This window comes from Anomaloglossus baeobatrachus, chromosome 2, assembly GCF_048569485.1.
Source record: "Anomaloglossus baeobatrachus isolate aAnoBae1 chromosome 2, aAnoBae1.hap1, whole genome shotgun sequence".
In the NCBI taxonomy this organism is placed as follows: domain Eukaryota; kingdom Metazoa; phylum Chordata; class Amphibia; order Anura; family Aromobatidae; genus Anomaloglossus; species Anomaloglossus baeobatrachus.
Window position 1 is genome coordinate 662,885,600 of NC_134354.1, and position 17,700 is coordinate 662,903,299.

The 17,700-nt window shown below is 47.2% G+C and overlaps 1 protein-coding gene across 1 annotated transcript in view; it reads right to left on the reverse strand.

Moving 5' to 3' along the window:
* Positions 1–319: 319 nt before the first annotated feature.
* The window catches only part of DCTN2 (dynactin subunit 2), an 85,989-nt gene continuing 68,608 nt past the window's right edge, over positions 320–17,700 (reverse strand). The window contains exons 7-14 of the mRNA XM_075337079.1: positions 8,378–8,528; positions 6,200–6,265; positions 6,071–6,109; positions 4,894–4,971; positions 4,497–4,568; positions 4,162–4,264; positions 2,639–2,730; positions 320–926 (exon numbers count right to left, since the gene is read on the reverse strand). Of these exons, the coding sequence (XP_075193194.1) occupies positions 840–926; positions 2,639–2,730; positions 4,162–4,264; positions 4,497–4,568; positions 4,894–4,971; positions 6,071–6,109; positions 6,200–6,265; positions 8,378–8,528 (688 nt within the window). The 3' untranslated portion in view covers positions 320–839. The remainder of the gene's footprint in view (positions 927–2,638; positions 2,731–4,161; positions 4,265–4,496; positions 4,569–4,893; positions 4,972–6,070; positions 6,110–6,199; positions 6,266–8,377; positions 8,529–17,700) is intronic.

Below are 17,700 nucleotides of genomic sequence, written 5' to 3' on the forward strand. Positions count from 1 at the left end.
CGCAACCGAGTAGTTCTGGCTGGCGGAAGCACCGACAAGGGTGCTGGATGTGGCACCCACACTGATCAGGATTAGGTCATCAATGTTGAAGTCCCAGATAACCCCTTTAAGCATTAATTCTTGGATCGTTTATCAAATTAAGTACCTCAAGGCCAGGTGACTTATTTTTCTGTACATTACCATGGTTTTGGTGCTCCCTTGAATGACTTTCCTACAAACATAATAAAATGCAAACTGTGCTACACAGGATTCAGAATCACAGGACACTCATTTTGTAAAGATTACTTTTATGTAAGAAAGAGCCTATCAAGTTCCAAGATTTTCATCCTTATAATTTACTTATGTTTATTAGAGGACAGTTAGTGAAGAACAGATCCCCTCCGGTCAGCAATGCTGTTATAGTAAACGTGGCACTTGGTTCAAATATATCTTTATGGACATTCTGCAACCAGAGGGCATAAGGACATACAGATATAAATAAAAAGCCTAAGAAAGTTGTCTCCTCCCCAGACAGTCCGAGTCCGCATCACAAGTACCAGCATGCAAAACGCAACACCTTGAAAACTTGAATGCTATACTTCCTAGGGCTTAGCCCATGGTAAAGCACAGGTGATTTGTCCTCTTGCATGGCAGGTATAGATCAAGCACTCTAAGCATTACCAGGGGAATGAGCAGAGGAATGCGCAATACAGGATGCTAACGAGACTATATATGTACACAATAGTAAAACTTTCCTTATTAGGCCAAGGGAATTTGGAGGAAATTCTTAGTGCAGCGTTTGTAAGAACTTTTTTTCTTTGCACTTTACGGCATTGAGGCTTGTATGAAGTAATTGAGGCTTATTTGCCCAGCTTTTTTATTCTGGAGTCGATATTTGCAAAGTTATCCTCCACAGTGGCAAGGTTCTCCTTCATGGCCTTTTGGACCTGCAGAGAAAATGGACATTAATTTAATGAAGTCTATACATGTATGGTAGCCAAAACGGCTGTAATGACTTCTCGGATTTTATCAAGACCCGATGTGATGCACTAAATAATAGGAGCTAGACGTTCTACACCAAGTAACGAGGATAAGACGCAACGTTATGGAAGGAACAAGATGCTGTAAAGCATGACTACAGCTGAAGCCTGTATCTGCTTCTGAATGGATCAACATTCACAGGGGTTACTCATTTCCATGGCTATGCCCAATATTGAAAGGGGAAAATGTAACTTTTTTGTATTTTTGAGACGACTGATAAAAAATGATGGACTGCACTATGGAGGTTGGATACTATCCACTGGAATTACGTGTAGGCACCATGAGGGTACGCGCACATGCATCAGATATGCTGCGAGCTCTCTGATACAGAAAAATGTAATGCAAATGGTGTAATTTCCCTACACATTTATGGAGGAGGATAAAAGCAGCAGTGAAACTGTACAGCAGAAGAGGTCATACTGCAGATTTAACATACACAACAATTTCTTGCCGTGGGGTTGTGTAGATTCCCACTGGCACTTTAATATGCTGCACATTTTCTGTTCATATCAGACTCTTCTGGATTTACAGTAAGCGTCTGTTTAATGGCAGCCCTGGGGGACTGTGGCTTGATGAAAAGAAAATGTGCAGTCAATGCACCAACTAAATTGATATTAGACACTGGAGATGAGCAGATCACTTCATTCAACCCTGGTCCAGGTCAGTGCTCTCCAGCTGAGAACAGGAGCTGCGCAAATTTCCTGAGCTTGCTGGTTCCCCGACGCAGCGTTTGATTCACCGGCCTAGAAAGACGTCATCTGTGTGGCATCTAGTGCACAGGTAATGTCTCCAAAACTCAGCAAATCATAAGCAGAGCCTAGCATCTTAGACGTGAGGGAAATTCACACAGCTCCACTCCACGGCCAGAGAGCACTGACCTGAACCGTGGATGTGCAAAGCGATCTGCTCATCTCTGCTAGACACTCGCACATCCAGGACATCTAGAGAGGGACACAGCAAAGGCTGCCAAAGCAGGCAAACAATTGAAAGCGGGGCATGAATTAAAGGGATACTCTGCACAGCCTTTTATGGCCGTGATGCGAGTAACACAATTCAGACCCGGGCCACTAGAGATGGAGCCACGGAAACAGTAATATTATTGGTACGGATAATTCTTAATATTGTGAGACCCTAGAATGATACTGTAATCCATGTGACTTCCAAAGTGAAGCTTGGGGTTGAGATCTCCGAACAGTTTTTACTGGTTTATATTTTTGTATAAACTTAATGGAAATTAAAAAAAGTCTTCCCCTACTACTGAATATCAGCCGGGAAATGAAGCAGGAAATAAATAGTACAAAGCTATAATTGGGAACACATAAAGAAGTAAAACATTGCAAAAATAATCTATAGCTCCTGCCCACCACATGAATGTTTCTATTTAGGCAGAAACACAACAGGAGCTGGAAGCCCAATAGGCAGGATGGGATTATTATAGTGCCATTTATTCCATGGAGCTTTACATGTGAAAAGGATATATATAATAGGGACAATTACAATAATCATGAACAATACAAGGCACAGACAGGTACAGAGAGAGGACTCTGCCCGCGAGGGCTCACAGTCTACAGGGGATGGGTGAGGATACAGTAGGTGGTATGAAGAAAGCATTACATACCATGGCCAGAGCAGTGGTGTTGTCCTTCAGGGAGTTGGAAATCATTAGCTGTGTAGTGTCCAGATGGGTAAGCAGCTGTCCAAACTGCATGGCTGAAACACACAGGAACTGCCACTTCAATATTTATCCAGTGACGTAGCTATAACTGGTAATATGTAATACACAGCTCTCCTATACAAACTGATTTCCTATTTCCAGTACATTGGAGTATTTAGGGATATGCATATAGTCAGGCCCTCCATTATCACACAGTGCAGTTGTTTATTACTCGGTGTAGACCTACCTTTAATATTAGGAATTCACAAAGTCCTTTCTCACATAAAGAGATAAAGGGGTCACAGGACTGCGCCAACCATCCAGAAAAGCAGGAATGTGGATTCCCGCACTCCTTTGAATGCAGCTTTGCTACAGCTCCCTGAATGTGTGTGGTGCCATAGCATCGCTGTGCAGGAGAAATATCAGTGAAGGGGAATGTAGCCTTATGCAAACGTTACACACCCTTCATTTACAGTCTCCGTTTTCAGCATCTTTCCAAATAATTTAAACAATAAGAGGAAGACTGCGGTGCACGGTCACAGTTGTTGCGAATTTAAAAGTAACACTTCAGTCGGCAGACATTACATCTTTCCTGGTTACCAGAATACTGAACAGCCCCATAGAGGAAATTCCTAGAGTGTAGTAGGATGACTCTCGACCGTTACTTTGTGTGAACATTTCTGGGAAATATTCATGGCAACAGCTGTCACCATAAATCTCAAGCCCGCCATACACTTTAGAGAGCTGTTGGTTGAACAATGATTGGACTGATCGTTCGGCTGTCAGCCACCTCTCCCATGCTCGAGTTCTCTATGAGAGAGGGTCACTACCAGACATCTATGGAACAGCTTATCTTATCTTATTGATAGATTGGCATTCCAAAATCGGGCAAGCCGGATCCTTATCTGCACCGGCAATCGTCAGTCAGTGGCCTCCATAAGCTCTCTCTAATCTGTATGGGGGCCTTAAATTGGCATTTTCTAAGGTGGCTAGAATTGGGAAGCAGCAGATTAGGACAACCTGAGCTCCTGCAGCAGAACTAGTCCTAATGGGTCAGCACATTTAGATTATGTGCGCAGGTGTGCGTATTGCATGCAGCTACGCTGCGTTCTGCACCGCAGCGTAACTGCATGCGTCCTGCGTCCCCAACACAATCTATGAAGATTGTGCATGAGCTGTGCGCACGTGGCCTATTAGAATGCAGCGATTCGGCTGCTGCCCGCAGCGTGCGTTCTAAGAAGTGACATGTCACTTCTTTCGTGCGCTTTGCATGCTGTCTATAGGGAGAGGAAGCATGCTGAGCGCACGAATTGTGCAGGCACCGGAGCTTTTCAGCTGCGCTCTGAAGCGGACCTTTTGTGTGCGGTGCAGAGCGCACAGAGCCATACATTGCTAGGCTATCTTGTGCCATAGTGTCAGCAGGATTTCAAAATGAACACCTTTGGGTGCCAATTCTGAGCAGCACAAAAAAAAAAAAAACAGATCACCTTGCTCATGAAGCTGCTTTAATGACACCAGTCTCTGGACAACCTGGGGCAGAGTGCCAGACATGGAGTCCCACTTCTGAACTATGTCATAGAGTTGATGCACCTGGACAGAAGATAATAAAATGAACTTCAGAGTCGGATTCCATATACAGATTCTGCACATTATCTACAACACAATAGATTATACATTATGTAAACACTGAATCCATATACATATGGTGAAAGCCTGGGCTGACATAACTGGATCTGAGGGTGCGGTGCCATCAGATCTGACCCTCCTTAAGTAAACACCTCCCTCATTACCGCTGGGATCCGTGCAGTTAGCACAGCAGTACCTTGCTTTCTGTATCCGCATCCTCAACAGCTGCCTTGTGCTTTGCAATTTCATTCATCTTTCCCAAGACACTCTACAGAACAAAATGCATTAAGGAAACCAGAAGCAGAAGAGGAGTTACGGCTGTTTCACACATCTGGCATTTCACCGGATCCGGCACACTCCAGTACAGTGTTAATAATGTACAATGGCATTGCGGCACGCTCCGGTCGCATGCTCTGGTCACATGACAGCATGTGACCGGAGGTTGCCGCGATGCCATTGTTCTGAATTACACTGTACTAGAGTGCGCCAGATCTGTCAATCCAGCGATGCCAGATGTGTGAAACGGGCCTTAGTCAATCGTTAGGTTTGTAAACTTTTTGGGGATAGTTTTAGGATTTTACTACTGGCCTTACCTGTAGCCTGGCCTCCACCTGGTCAAGTGACGCAACATCTAACATGTTTACTTTAGCCTGTAGGATTTCCACAGTGTCCTGAAAAGACATGGTTCTTACATTACACAACGGTATAAAGAATAGAATACAAACCGAACGCAAAGAGATGCAAATCATCATGTGTAAGCAGAACATAGCCATATTATAGCCGAATGTAATGGCGAATGTCGGTAACTAGATCTGAAAGCAGTGGCCTCTCATAACATGGCGCAGGTAGGTTCTTGTGTGCACCATCCACGTGAGCGATGCCTCATCTTATTTTTGGAACCATTATGGTGCAAAAATTGCCAAGAGACGTCCATGTTACTCCCTCACCTCACTTATTTTCCCTTTTGTAGGGACAAATTGCTGTAAACATTTTACATTTACCTGCAGATTTCATTAATATAAAGTTATACAGGGCATAATTTCTCCTGTGATTACAGCTCGGATGTCTTCTGTTGTAAATGGTCAGACACGATAAATACATTTTCAGAAGGCAGTTTTTGCTCACAAACCGGCATGCTTGACTGAGCTTACATGCTTAGATCATCATCAAAACACTTCATCACTCAGAAAAACAGTGTCAGACATGGTAAAATTCTACATGTTGAATCCTGGTCTCTGCCTACATCTGCCATTATGACAAAACAATCACTGATCTCGGGGAGAACAGCCAGAGAAAACACTGACGGCAGCCAACGAGGGCGCTCAACACAGTGAAATCCTAGGTGCATTGCTCCCTGGGAAATATGCAAAAAAAAAAAAAAAAAAAGTCTATGGAGCCTCTGTTAGGAGTCTCGACACAGAAACTAGCCAGATATCCCTCCGGGAAGGACCTAGCCAAGGAGTGGCTGTTTTTAGGAGACCACCATATTAAGTGGCCCTTTTAGTCAATATCCAACTCTTTGACAAGTTTAAAGATATGGCTAGGTCCTTCCCGGAGGGATATCTGGCTAGTTTCTGTGTCGAGACTCCTAACAGAGGCTCCACAGACTTTTTTGATTTGTACATCTGCCATTATGGAAGACTCTGCACACAGGTTTACATGTGACACAGCCCGTGGTTTTGGATAACTCATCTGATGTGAATGGGCACGGCCAGGAAGCACGATACCTATTATCACATACTCATCTGATCTGGTTATAGATGTCCTTACCATCAGATTTGAACCCTGTAATCCAACAGTGAGGGGGTTCTGCAACAAGAAACGGGAGCAGGGTTATTCATAAAGGTTTACTAACCTCTAAAAGTTAACTAGATAATACTTAAGCCATCTGCAACATACCTGTGTATCCTGATCAAAGCGGACGGAAGCTTCCAGCTCACCCAGCCTCTTCTCAAGCTCAGCTATCTGTAATGCAATGGTTAAGCTATTAGTAACATCACAATAGTTTCTAAGTAGATTGACCCCTATGAAAGGTCATCTGTCACGAGGTTTTTGCTACACATCTCAGTGCAGCATGATGTAGGGGCAGAGACCCGGATTCCAGCGATGTGTCACTTATTTTACTGGATGCAGCAGTCTTGATAAAATCACTTATCTGCAGATCTAGCAGTTCACTGAATGCTGAGCTTTGTATAGCCCCACCCACACCACTAATTGGCAGCTTCCTGTGTAAACTGTGCATAGGCAGAAAGCTGAAAATCAGTGGGGAGGACAAGTTTATACAGAGCTCATGAATAGGGAGGACTATATGGCAGCAGGTTTACTAGTCATCTAGTGAGGATCTCCTGCTGATAAAACATTGATTTTAGCAAAACTACAACAAGCAGCCCAGTAAGCAACATTGCTAGTATCAGGGTCTCTGTCTTTTTATTATGCTGCTATCAGATTATTTGTGGCAGATTCCCTTTAAGGACTACACATACTTTTTTTTGTGTTTTTTATTTTCATTTTCCAGGAGCCATATTTTTGGTATATTTTTCTGGTAGTTATTGTGTTGGGGAAAGATGAAGCTGTATGGGGGCTTATTTTTTGAGGACTTGTCATTGTCACCAGTTTGTGGCACACACTACCTAATATATAACTTATCTATTCTTTATGTGAAGAAACAGACACTAAATTTTGCTGTTTCTTGACATTCTATATTTTACGCTTTTTATTTACTGCACAAATAATGTCTTTGCGTATTCTGTGGTTCAGCACAATTATGGAGATACCAAATTTAAGAAGTTTCATTAATTTATTACTTTATATAAAAAAAATACTGTATTCAAAGACAAAGCTTTAATTCTTTCCTGGCAACGGAGCTGTGTGAGGTCTTATTTGTGCGCTACAGTTTTCCCCTGTTACATATTTTGGTACATGTGAGGCTATCACTTTTAATTTAATTTTGATGAGATGAGCAAAAACTCCCTTTCTAGTATTTTTTTCTGGCATTCTCCATGTAAGATAAATAAGACATAGCTTTATAGTTCGGGGGGGGGTGTCGATGAAATTACAATGATGCCGCATAACTAACTTTTTGGTTTTACTACTTTTGCACAAGAAAATCACTTTTACAATATTTATTAAATTCCACGAGGGGATTTGCACATGCGATCTCTTGATAGCATTGGTAATGCTCTGTACTACCAATGCACTATAGAGATATTATACAGCCCATCAGTGTTATGCCTCACCACAGATGGCAGACCTGGAGGCCATTTTAAGTTCTCCGGATGCCATAAAGTTTGGCTCCCTGAGATAGCACTGCAGGGAGACGCTAGGGTGACAAGAGGGAGCGATCTCTGTCACACACAGCAGTTGCTTTGAGTAATTAAGTGCTGCAAAAACTGGCAACATTTACTGCCCTCTGCTGAGGAGTTACAAAGGTGGAGGAATTACTTTTCAATAAACCCTGGTAATATCCTCAGCTACATTTCTGCTAAACTAGCAGGGGGAATTGAATGTGGTTAGTGTTCACTCCAAGATCACGATGGCACTGTTTGTTAGACTGTGAAAACCCAGTGCAGTGAGGGGAACTGGATTTCTCATGTTTCTGCAGGAGCACACCGCTCCTCTTCCTCCTTCTCTGTCTGCTTGCAAGGGAAGGAGTGGCGCTCCTGAAGATTGCCAGTTTGGGTCACAGCATTGTTACAACACTGTCCCGAACTAACGGCTCTTCCAGGCGTCTAGCACAGCCAGCTTTGCCTCTGCAACATGGAAGCAGCTCTGGGGAAATAAAGCCGGCCAAACCCAGTGATCCAGCCAAGTTCATAGTGCCGAGAGCAGGTTCTAAAGAATAGATTCTACAAGTAGCACTTCCTCCTTGCTTAGGTAACCAGGCACTCTGAGATCGGAAGGTGGCCTTTAACCCTGGTAACCAGCTCTATACAAGAACGGCGAGAATTTTTCATAAGGAGGCAAGTTGCAAAACTGCTTGGCTCTAAAGAAATTTCGCTATTTTACCCATTTAAGAACTTGAGACAATCCGTTTAAATAATAAGTCACAGCAGATGGTCTATCCCTTCCACTACGTACCTTTGCAGACTGGGAAAACTTGTTTTGTTCAGGACGGCAGTGTAATTCATAAGTCACTAATCCTCCAGCATCTTGTGCTGAACCCTTTGCTGGGCTTTTTCCTTCTGGACCTTTTTTGGTTTTAGCAGCATCCAACTGAGTAAGTAAACGCCTACAGCAAAAATCAAAGCAAGACAACATATAAAGATAGTAGCGGATGAAATGACTGTTCACCCTTCCCAGATTTATATACAGTGGAACCTTGGATTAAGAGTAACCTGGTTTGAGAGCGTTTTGTAAGACAAGAAAAGCTTTGTACAAATTTGTAACTTGGCTTAAGAGCAATGCTTTGCAATAAGAGCAAATCCTCACTGTGCACACATCCAGTTTTGTCCTTTCACCGCGCTCTGAAGGTAACTTTCTGTACATATGTACTGTATAAAATATACCACTGTACAGTATACTGTATAGCATGTCAATTTGCATTCGTACTGTAATTTTATATGAATACAGTACATTATTTTGTATTACTGTAATAAGTTTGTATAAATACAGCAAATATTTTTGGGTTGTGGAACGAATTGTTTGCGTTTCAATTATTTCCATTGGGAAAATTTGCTTTCATATAAGAGTAACTTGGTTTAAAAGCGCACTCCTGGAACCAATTATGCTCGTAATCCAAGGTTCCACTGTACTTAAGATTCATTTACACTATCTCACCGGCAACACCAAACGACTGCCGATCAGCAACTGGTTTGTTGACTGTTCTAATGTCTGTTTACGCATAGCGCTCTAAATGTGCACTGTCCAATCATTGTGCATAGCCCGCCAAGCTTTTTGCCTTTTGGCGACACAGAATTATGCGTTGCCAAACTTGATGTTTTGTGCAGCAGAAAAAAGAATTTTGTTTACTTACCGTAAATTCTTTTTCTTATAGTTCCGTATTGGGAGACCCAGACAATGGGCGTTTAGCTTCTTCCTCCGGAGGACACACAAAGTACTACACTTAAAAGTGTAGCTCCTCCCTCTGAGCTTATACACCCCCTGGTGAACCAGATCTAGCCAGTTTAGTGCAAAAGCTGAAGGAGAATAGCCACCCACAAGTAAAAACAGAGCAAGAACCGGAACAACCGGAGACTCTGTCCACGACAACAGCCGGTGATAACACGCGGAACAAGAAATTGCCAACAGGCAACAGGGAGGGAGCTGGGTCTCCCAATACGGAACTATAAGAAAAAGAATTTACGGTAAGTAACAAAATTCTCTTTTTCTTTATCGTTCCTATGGGAGACCCAGACAATGGGACGTATCAAAGCAGTCCATGGGTGGGAAATAAACAGAAAACTAAGAAGTAGGCAGAACCTAACTTCACAAATGGGCGACAGCCGCCTGAAGGATGCGTCTGCCCAAGCTCGCATCTGCCGAAGCATGAGCATGCACTTGGTAGTGCTTTGAAAAGGTATGCAGGCTAGACCAAGTGGCAGCCTGACATACTTGTTGAGCCGTAGCCTGGTGCCTGAAAGCCCAAGAGGCACCGACAGCTCTGGTCGAGTGTGCCTTGATCCCCGGCGGGGGAGGCACCTGAGAACACTGGTAGGCATCCGAAATGGTCGACCTAATCCAACGGGCTAAGGTCGGCTTAGAAGCAGAGAGGCCCTTGCGCCGACCTGTGGTTAGCACAAAAAGAGAGGTGCACCGCCTAAGAGCAGTGGTGCGAGACACATAGATCCGGAGAGCACACACCAGATCCAGAGTATGCAACGCTTTTTCAAAGCGATGAACAGGAGCCGGACAAAAGGAAGGTAGGGTAATGTCCTGGTTAAGGTGGAAAGGAGAGACCACCTTAGGAAGAAAGTCCGGAGTCGGACGGAGAACCACCTTATCTTGATGAAAAACCAAAAAAGGTGACTCCGAAGAGAGCGCAGCCAAATCGGAGACTCTCCTGAGGGAAGTTATGGCCACTAGAAAGACCACTTTCTGTGAAATACGAAACAAGGAAACCTCCCTAAGAGGCTCAAAGGGGGGTTTCTGCAAAACCGTGAGAACCAAATTGAGGTCCCAGGGATCCAAGGGCCGCCGGTAAGGTGGAATGATGTGAGACGCGCCCTGCATGAAGGTGCGAACCTGAGCCAGCCGGGCAATAAGCCGCTGGAACAGTACTGACAGAGCAGAGACTTGTCCCTTGAGAGAGTTGAGGGACAGTCCAAGCTGCAGACCGGACTGTAGAAAGGACAGAAGGGTCGGAAAGGAAAAAGGCCAAGGAGGATGGCCGGAAGAGCGACACCAGGACAGGAAAATTTTCAAAGTCCTGTGATAAATCTTGGCGGAGGAAGACTTACGGGCTCGAGTCATAGTGGAGATGACTTCAGGAGGGATACCAGAAGCCGTCAAGATCCAGGACTCAAGAGCCATGCCGTCAATCTGAGAGCCGCAGAATTCTGGCGGAAAAACGGACCTTGTGACAGAAGGTCTGGACGGTCCGGAAGATGCCAAGGCACCTCTACGGACAGATGGAGCAGGTCTGGGTACCAAGCTCGCCTGGGCCAGTCCGGTGCAATGAGGATGACTCGACGGCCCTCCATTCTGATCTTGCGCAGGACTCTGGGCAAGAGAGCTAGAGGGGGAAACACGTAGGACAGACGAAACTGGGACCAGTCTTGAACCAAAGCGACCGCGGCGAATGCCTGAGGATCGTGGGAGCGAGCCACGTAAACAGGAACCTTGTTGTTGTGCCGGGATGCCATTAGGTCCACGTCCGGAGTGCCCCATTTGCGGCAGATTGACTGAAAAACTGCCGGATGCAGGGACCACTCGCCACTGTCCACGGTTTGACGGCTGAGATAATCTGCCTCCCAGTTTTCCACGCCTGGAATGTGGACTCCGGATATGGTGGACTTGGAGTCCTCCGCCCATTGAAGGATGCGTTGTACCTCCAACATTGCCAGGCGGCTGCGTGTCCCGCCTTGGTGATTGATGTAGGCAACCGCTGTCGCATTGTCTGACTGTACTCGGATGTGCTTGCCCGCCAACAGGTGGTGAAGAGCTAGGAGAGCCAGAAGCACAGCTCTGGTTTCCAGCACATTGATTGAAAGGGCCGACTCGGACGGAGTCCAAGTGCCCTGAGCTCTGTGGTGGAGATGTACCGCTCCCCAGCCGGATAGGCTGGCATCTGTGGTGAGAATCACCGAGGACGGAACCAGGAAGGAGCGCCCCTGGGACAGAGAGAGGGGCCAAAGCCACCACTGAAGAGAACTCCTGGTCTGTGGCGACAGAGCCACTAACCTCTGTAAGGAGGAAGGCCGCTTGTCCCAACAGCGGAGAATGTCCAGCTGCAGGGGACGCAGATGGAACTGGGCGAAGGGAACAGCCTCCATTGACGCCACCATCTGACCCAGCACCTGCATCAGGCGCCTGAGGGAATAACGGCGGGGCCTCAGCAGAGAGCGCACCGCCAGTTGGAGGGACTGCAGTTTGACTAAGGGCAACGTCACAAGTTCCGGCAGAGTCTCGAACTGCATCACTAGGTACGTGAGACTCTGGGTCGGAGTCAGAGTGGATTTGGGAAGATTGACAAGCCACCCGAATTGGGCTAGAGTGGCAAGAGTGAGCGAGACACTCCGCTGACAGTCTGCGCTGGATGAAGCCTTGACTAGAAGGTCGTCCAGGTAAGGAATCACTGCCAACCCCTGGAGGTGCAGCACCGCAATCACTGCTGCCATGACCTTGGTGAATACCCGAGGGGCCGTGGCTAACCCGAAGGGGAGAGCCACGAATTGGAAATGTTCCTCTCCGATTGCAAAACGTAGCCAACGCTGGTGTGAAACTGCAATTGGCACATGCAGATAGGCATCTCTGATGTCGATGGATGCCAGGAAATCCCCTTGGGTCATTGAGGCAATGACTGATCTCAGAGACTCCATGCGAAAATGCCGCACCTGAACATGCTTGTTGAGAAGCTTGAGATCCAGGATGGGCCGGAAGGAACCGTCCTTTTTGGGAACTAGGAAGAGATTTGAGTAGAAACCTCTGAACCGTTCCCGGGCGGGAACCGGCACAATTACTCCGTTGGCCTGCAAGGATGCCACGGCCTGAGAGAAGGCGGCGGCCTTGGAGCAGGGGGGAGTTGAGAGAAAAAAATCTGTTTGGCGGGCTGGAAGAGAATTCTATCCTGCACCCAATGATCGGAGACGTGTTGAAACCACGCGTCGCCAAAGTGGGAGAGCCTGCCACCGACTAAGGATGTTGCTGGAGCGGGCAGATAGTCACGAGGACGCTGCCTTGGCGGCAGCACCTCCTGCGGTCTTTTGTGGACGCGCTTTTGGGCGCCAGTTGGATTTCTGGTCCTTGGCTGAGTTAGTGGACGAGGCTGAGGGCTTAGAGGACGACCAGTTGGAGGAACAAAAGGAACGAAACCTCGACTGATTCCTGCCCTGGACAGGTTTCCTGGTTTTGGTTTGTGGCATGGAAGTACTCTTCCCGCCAGTAGCTTCCTTAATAATTTCATCCAGCTGTTCACCGAACAGCCGGGACCCAGCAAAAGGGAGTCCAGCAAGGTACTTCTTTGAAGAAGCATCTGCCTTCCACTCTCGAAGCCACAAGATCCTGCGGATAGCGAGGGAATTAGCCGAAGCCACCGCAGTGCGGTGAGAAGCCTCCAGCATGGCAGACATGGCATAGGATGAAAAAGCTGAAGCTTGGGAAGTCAAGGAAACCATTTCGGGCATAGATTCCCTGGAGAGGGAATGCATCTCCTCTAGAGAAGCAGATATGGCTTTGAGAGCCCACACTGCTGCAAAAGTCGGGGAGAACGAGGCCCCTGCCGCTTCATATACAGATTTGGCCAGAAGGTCAATCTGGCGGTCAGTGGAATCCTTGAGAGGTGCCATCAGCCACCGATACAACGATCCGGGCTGAGAGTCTAGACACCGGGGGGTCTACCTTTGGGGAGTGAGCCCACTCCTTGACCACCTCAGGTGGAAAGGGAAAACGGTCATCAGAACCACGCTTCGGGAAGAGTTTGTCAGGACAGGCCCTGGGCTTGGTCACAGCGGCCTGAAAACTGGAGTGGTTAAAGAACACACTCTTTGCCCTTTTAGGCGAGGTAAACTGGTGCTTTTCTGCCAGAGAGGGTTGTTCCTCTGATACTGGCGGATTGAGATCCAGTACGGAATTAATGGACGCAATCAAATCACTAACATCAGAGTCACTTTCGGACAGATCAATGGGGTATATGGAGTTAGCCTCCGAGCCCCCAGTAAAGGCATCCTCCTCATCCTGCGAGTCAGCTCCTGAATCAGAGCCGCGGGACGAGGAAGGAGAGGGAACCCTGTGTCTCTTCTTAGAAGGACGGGGTCTGGGCCCTGATGATTAATCCTCTGTGAGCTCCGGTCCTGAGAGACCCCTAGCAGCAGAGGCACCCTGTGAAGGGGGATGATGCATATTCAGCAAAGTCTTGGACAGAAGTCCCATGGACTCAGCAAAGGACTGGGAGATAGACCTAGAAAAGGATTCTACCCAAGCCGCGGTTTCAGCCACAGGAGCAGGAGCAGCTTGACAGACCACTGGGAGTGAGACTCCAGGCTGAGCCAGGTTAGAGCAGGCATCACAATGTGGATAGGTGCTCGGTTCAGGCAGTAGGAGCTTACATGCAGTGCATACTGAATACAGCTTCGGAGCCTTGCTCCTCGTGTGAGACATGCTGCTGGAGTGGGGGCTCTGCCAGAGAATGACCCCCAGAGAGTATATACAGAGGTCCACAACCAGAGGTTGTGGCTTACCAGACCGCTGGAGCGGTGTTGTGTGCCCTCCAGATCCCGAAGCCCGGACCCCAAGCACCTCAGCAGGGATGCTGCAGACCAGCGCTGCAATGACTGATCGCAGGGGGAACGCTAAGAAAATGGCCGCCGGAGCGGACAGGGGGCCGGACTTGCTTAAGGAGCGGGATCTGGAGGACCATAGAGACCTACAGGGGAGGGGACATACACTGCAGTGAGGAGTGTCCCTCCCCTGTGCAGAACGGCCGCCGGGTGGAGCCGAGCCTGTCCATCTGCATGATTGACATGCGAGAGCAGAGAAACCGAAACTAGGCCTCCGGCGAAGCCGGGGCCTAAATTTGAGCGATGCGGCCGGCGAGCAGGCACCATCGGCGCGGTTCTCAGGCGACAGCCAGAGAACCCGCCGGAAATGTCATAAAACACAATCAGCACACTCTCCCACAACAATAAAGTACAGGGACCCCCAATATATAAACGTCTCAGGTACTTAGCTTGCTGAGACGCAGGGTTCCAAGTCCCTGGGGATGAGTGCTCCGGTCCAGCAGGATCCTGAAGGGCTGCGGATGGAGACCAGTCTCCTGCCAAGCATGGAGAACCGTGCTGGCTCCCACTTCAAGCCAGAGCCCAGGAGGGATGGTGAAGGAGCGCGGCATGCAAGGCTTCAGCCTTGGAATCAACCTTAACAACACCGCCGACACAGTGGGGTGAGAAGGGACATGCCGGGGGTCCACTTGGACCCGCTTTTCTTTAAACTCTTTCCAAAAATCAAAAATCAGATGAGAATGCATGTGTGGATGTATGCCTCCTGAACACAAAGCGATAAACTGGCTAGATCTGGTTCTCCAGGGGGTGTATAAGCTCAGAGGGAGGAGCTACACTTTTAAGTGTAGTACTTTGTGTGTCCTCCGGAGGCAGAAGCTAAACACCCATTGTCTGGGTCTCCCATAGGAACGATAAAGAAAAATAATTTCACTCGATCGAGTATTTTGATCATTCATTAGGTGATCGGCTGTTGGTTTATATCGCAAGATTAGAGTTCACAAGTATGTCTAAGGCTATGTGCACACGCTGCGTTTTTATGACGCTGCATTTTTGGCCGCTGAAACCGCACAAAAACGCACCCGCAGCAAAAAACGCATGCGTTTTTACCGCGATTTGGTGCGTTTTTGATCTCTGCGTTTTTCCAATGCATTGCATGGGGGGAAAACGCAGAAAAACGCAGGAAAGAATTGACATGTCCATTTTTTTTTTAAGCTAAAAAACACAGCTTAAAAAAAAAAAGTTGTGTGCGGACAGCAAAAATGAAAACTCAGACTTTGCTGGGGAAGCAAAATCATGCAGTTTTGAGGCCAAAAACGCACCTAAAAAACACGCAAGAACGCCGCGGAAAAACGCACTGTGTGCACATAGCCTAAGAAAGCTCATTCATTATAATCTCGCAAAGTAAACAGACCCAAACATTGCTGGCCAACTCTTCTAAACAGGCATGTTACTTTTAGGTGAGAATACCTCCAGTGCTTACAGTTCTGATTAACACGGGTGATACAAGGGATTGGACAAGTTGTAATAAAACATGTCCAGTCAGTGCTTTCACTGCATGGAAATTATGGGGTAGTCTATCACCACTCAGGGGAACTGCAGGTATAGATGTGTTTGTAATGAGAGAAAGATCAGTTCTGCTGAACGCGATTGCAACTATCAGCCATTACATGTCTCACATTAGTTACCCCACCTTTAAAGTAATAAGTTCTGGAGGCAGACTCACATGCCGATTTGTTTCGCTACCCATACTTCTTCACAGCTAATTTACATAATAATGTGAATTTCTGTGAAATAAGACATCAGATTGCAGATATAGACTGCGGGGGTGGGGGTGTGGGTGGGGGTGGGGTGAGGCAATACTATTGACAAATTACCTGATAAGGAGTTACATATATATTTAAATATATTTTTTTGAAACACGCGAGCATGGAAAGCCACAAGTATAATTCCTGCCATTGTGGCTTGTAACAAAAGAAGGGAATTTTGTTTACTTACCGTAAATTCCTTTTCTTCTAGCTCCAATTGGGAGACCCAGACAATTGGGTGTATAGCTTCTGCCTCCGGAGGCCACACAAAGTATTACACTTAAAAGTGTAAAGCCCCTCCCCTTCTGCCTATACACCCCCCGTGCCTCACGGGCTCCTCAGTTTTGGTGCAAAAGCAAGAAGGAGGAAAAGTTATAAATTGGTTTAAAGTGAATTCAATCCGAAGAAATTTCGGAGAACTGAAACCATCGAACATGAACAACATGTGTACACAAAGAACAACAGCCCGAAGGGAACAGGGGCGGGTGCTGGGTCTCCCAATTGGAGCTAGAAGAAAAGGAATTTACGGTAAGTAAACAAAATTCCCTTCTTCTTTGTCGCTCCATTGGGAGACCCAGACAATTGGGACGTCCAAAAGCAGTCCCTGGGTGGGTAAAGTAAAACCTCGAAATAGAGCCGTAAAACGGCCCCTTCCTACAGGTGGGCAACCGCCGCCTGAAGGACCTGCCTACCTAGGCTGGCATCTGCCGAAGCATAGGTATGCACCTGATAGTGTTTCGTGAAAGTGTGCAGGCTCGACCAGGTAGCTGCCTGACACACCTGCTGAGCCGTAGCCTGGTGCCGCAATGCCCAGGACGCACCCACGGCTCTGGTAGAATGGGCCCTTAGCCCTGAGGGAACCGCAAGCCCAGAAGATCGGTAGGCTTCGAGAATAGGTTCCTTGATCCACCGAGCCAGGGTTGATTTGGAAGCCTGTGACCCTTTACGCTGGCCAGCGACAAGGACAAAGAGTGCATCCGAGCGGCGCAGGGGCGCCGTACGAGAAATGTAGAGTCTGAGTGCTCTCACCAGATCTAACAAGTGCAAATCCCTTTCACATTGGTGAACTGGATGAGGACAAAAAGAGGGTAAGGAGATATCCTGATTGAGATGAAAGGGGGATACCACCTTAGGGAGAAATTCCGGAACCGGACGCAGAACCACCTTGTCCTGGTGAAACACCAGGAAAGGGGCTTTGCATGACAGCGCTGCTAGCTCAGACACTCTCCGAAGTGATGTGACTGCTACTAGGAAGGCCACTTTCTGCGAAAGGCGTGAGAGAGGAATATCCCTCATTGGCTCGAAAGGTGGTTTCTGAAGAGCCATCAGCACCCTGTTCAGATCCCAGGGTTCTAACGGCCGCTTGTAAGGAGGGACTATGTGACAAACCCCCTGCAGGAACGTGCGGACCTGTGGAAGTCTGGCTAGGCGCTTCTGAAAGAACACAGAGAGCGCTGAGACTTGTCCCTTAAGGGAGCCGAGCGACAAACCCTTTTCTAATCCGGATTGAAGGAAGGAAAGAAAAAAGAGAATTTTGTTTACTTACCGTAAATTCTTTTTCTTATAGTTCCGACATGGGAGACCCAAACCATGGGTGTATAGCTACTGCCTCCGGAGGACACACAAAGTACTACACTCAAACGTGTAGCTCCTCCCTCCGGGCTATATACACCCCCTGGATGACAATCTACCCAGTTCAGTGCAAAAGCTGAAGGAGGACATC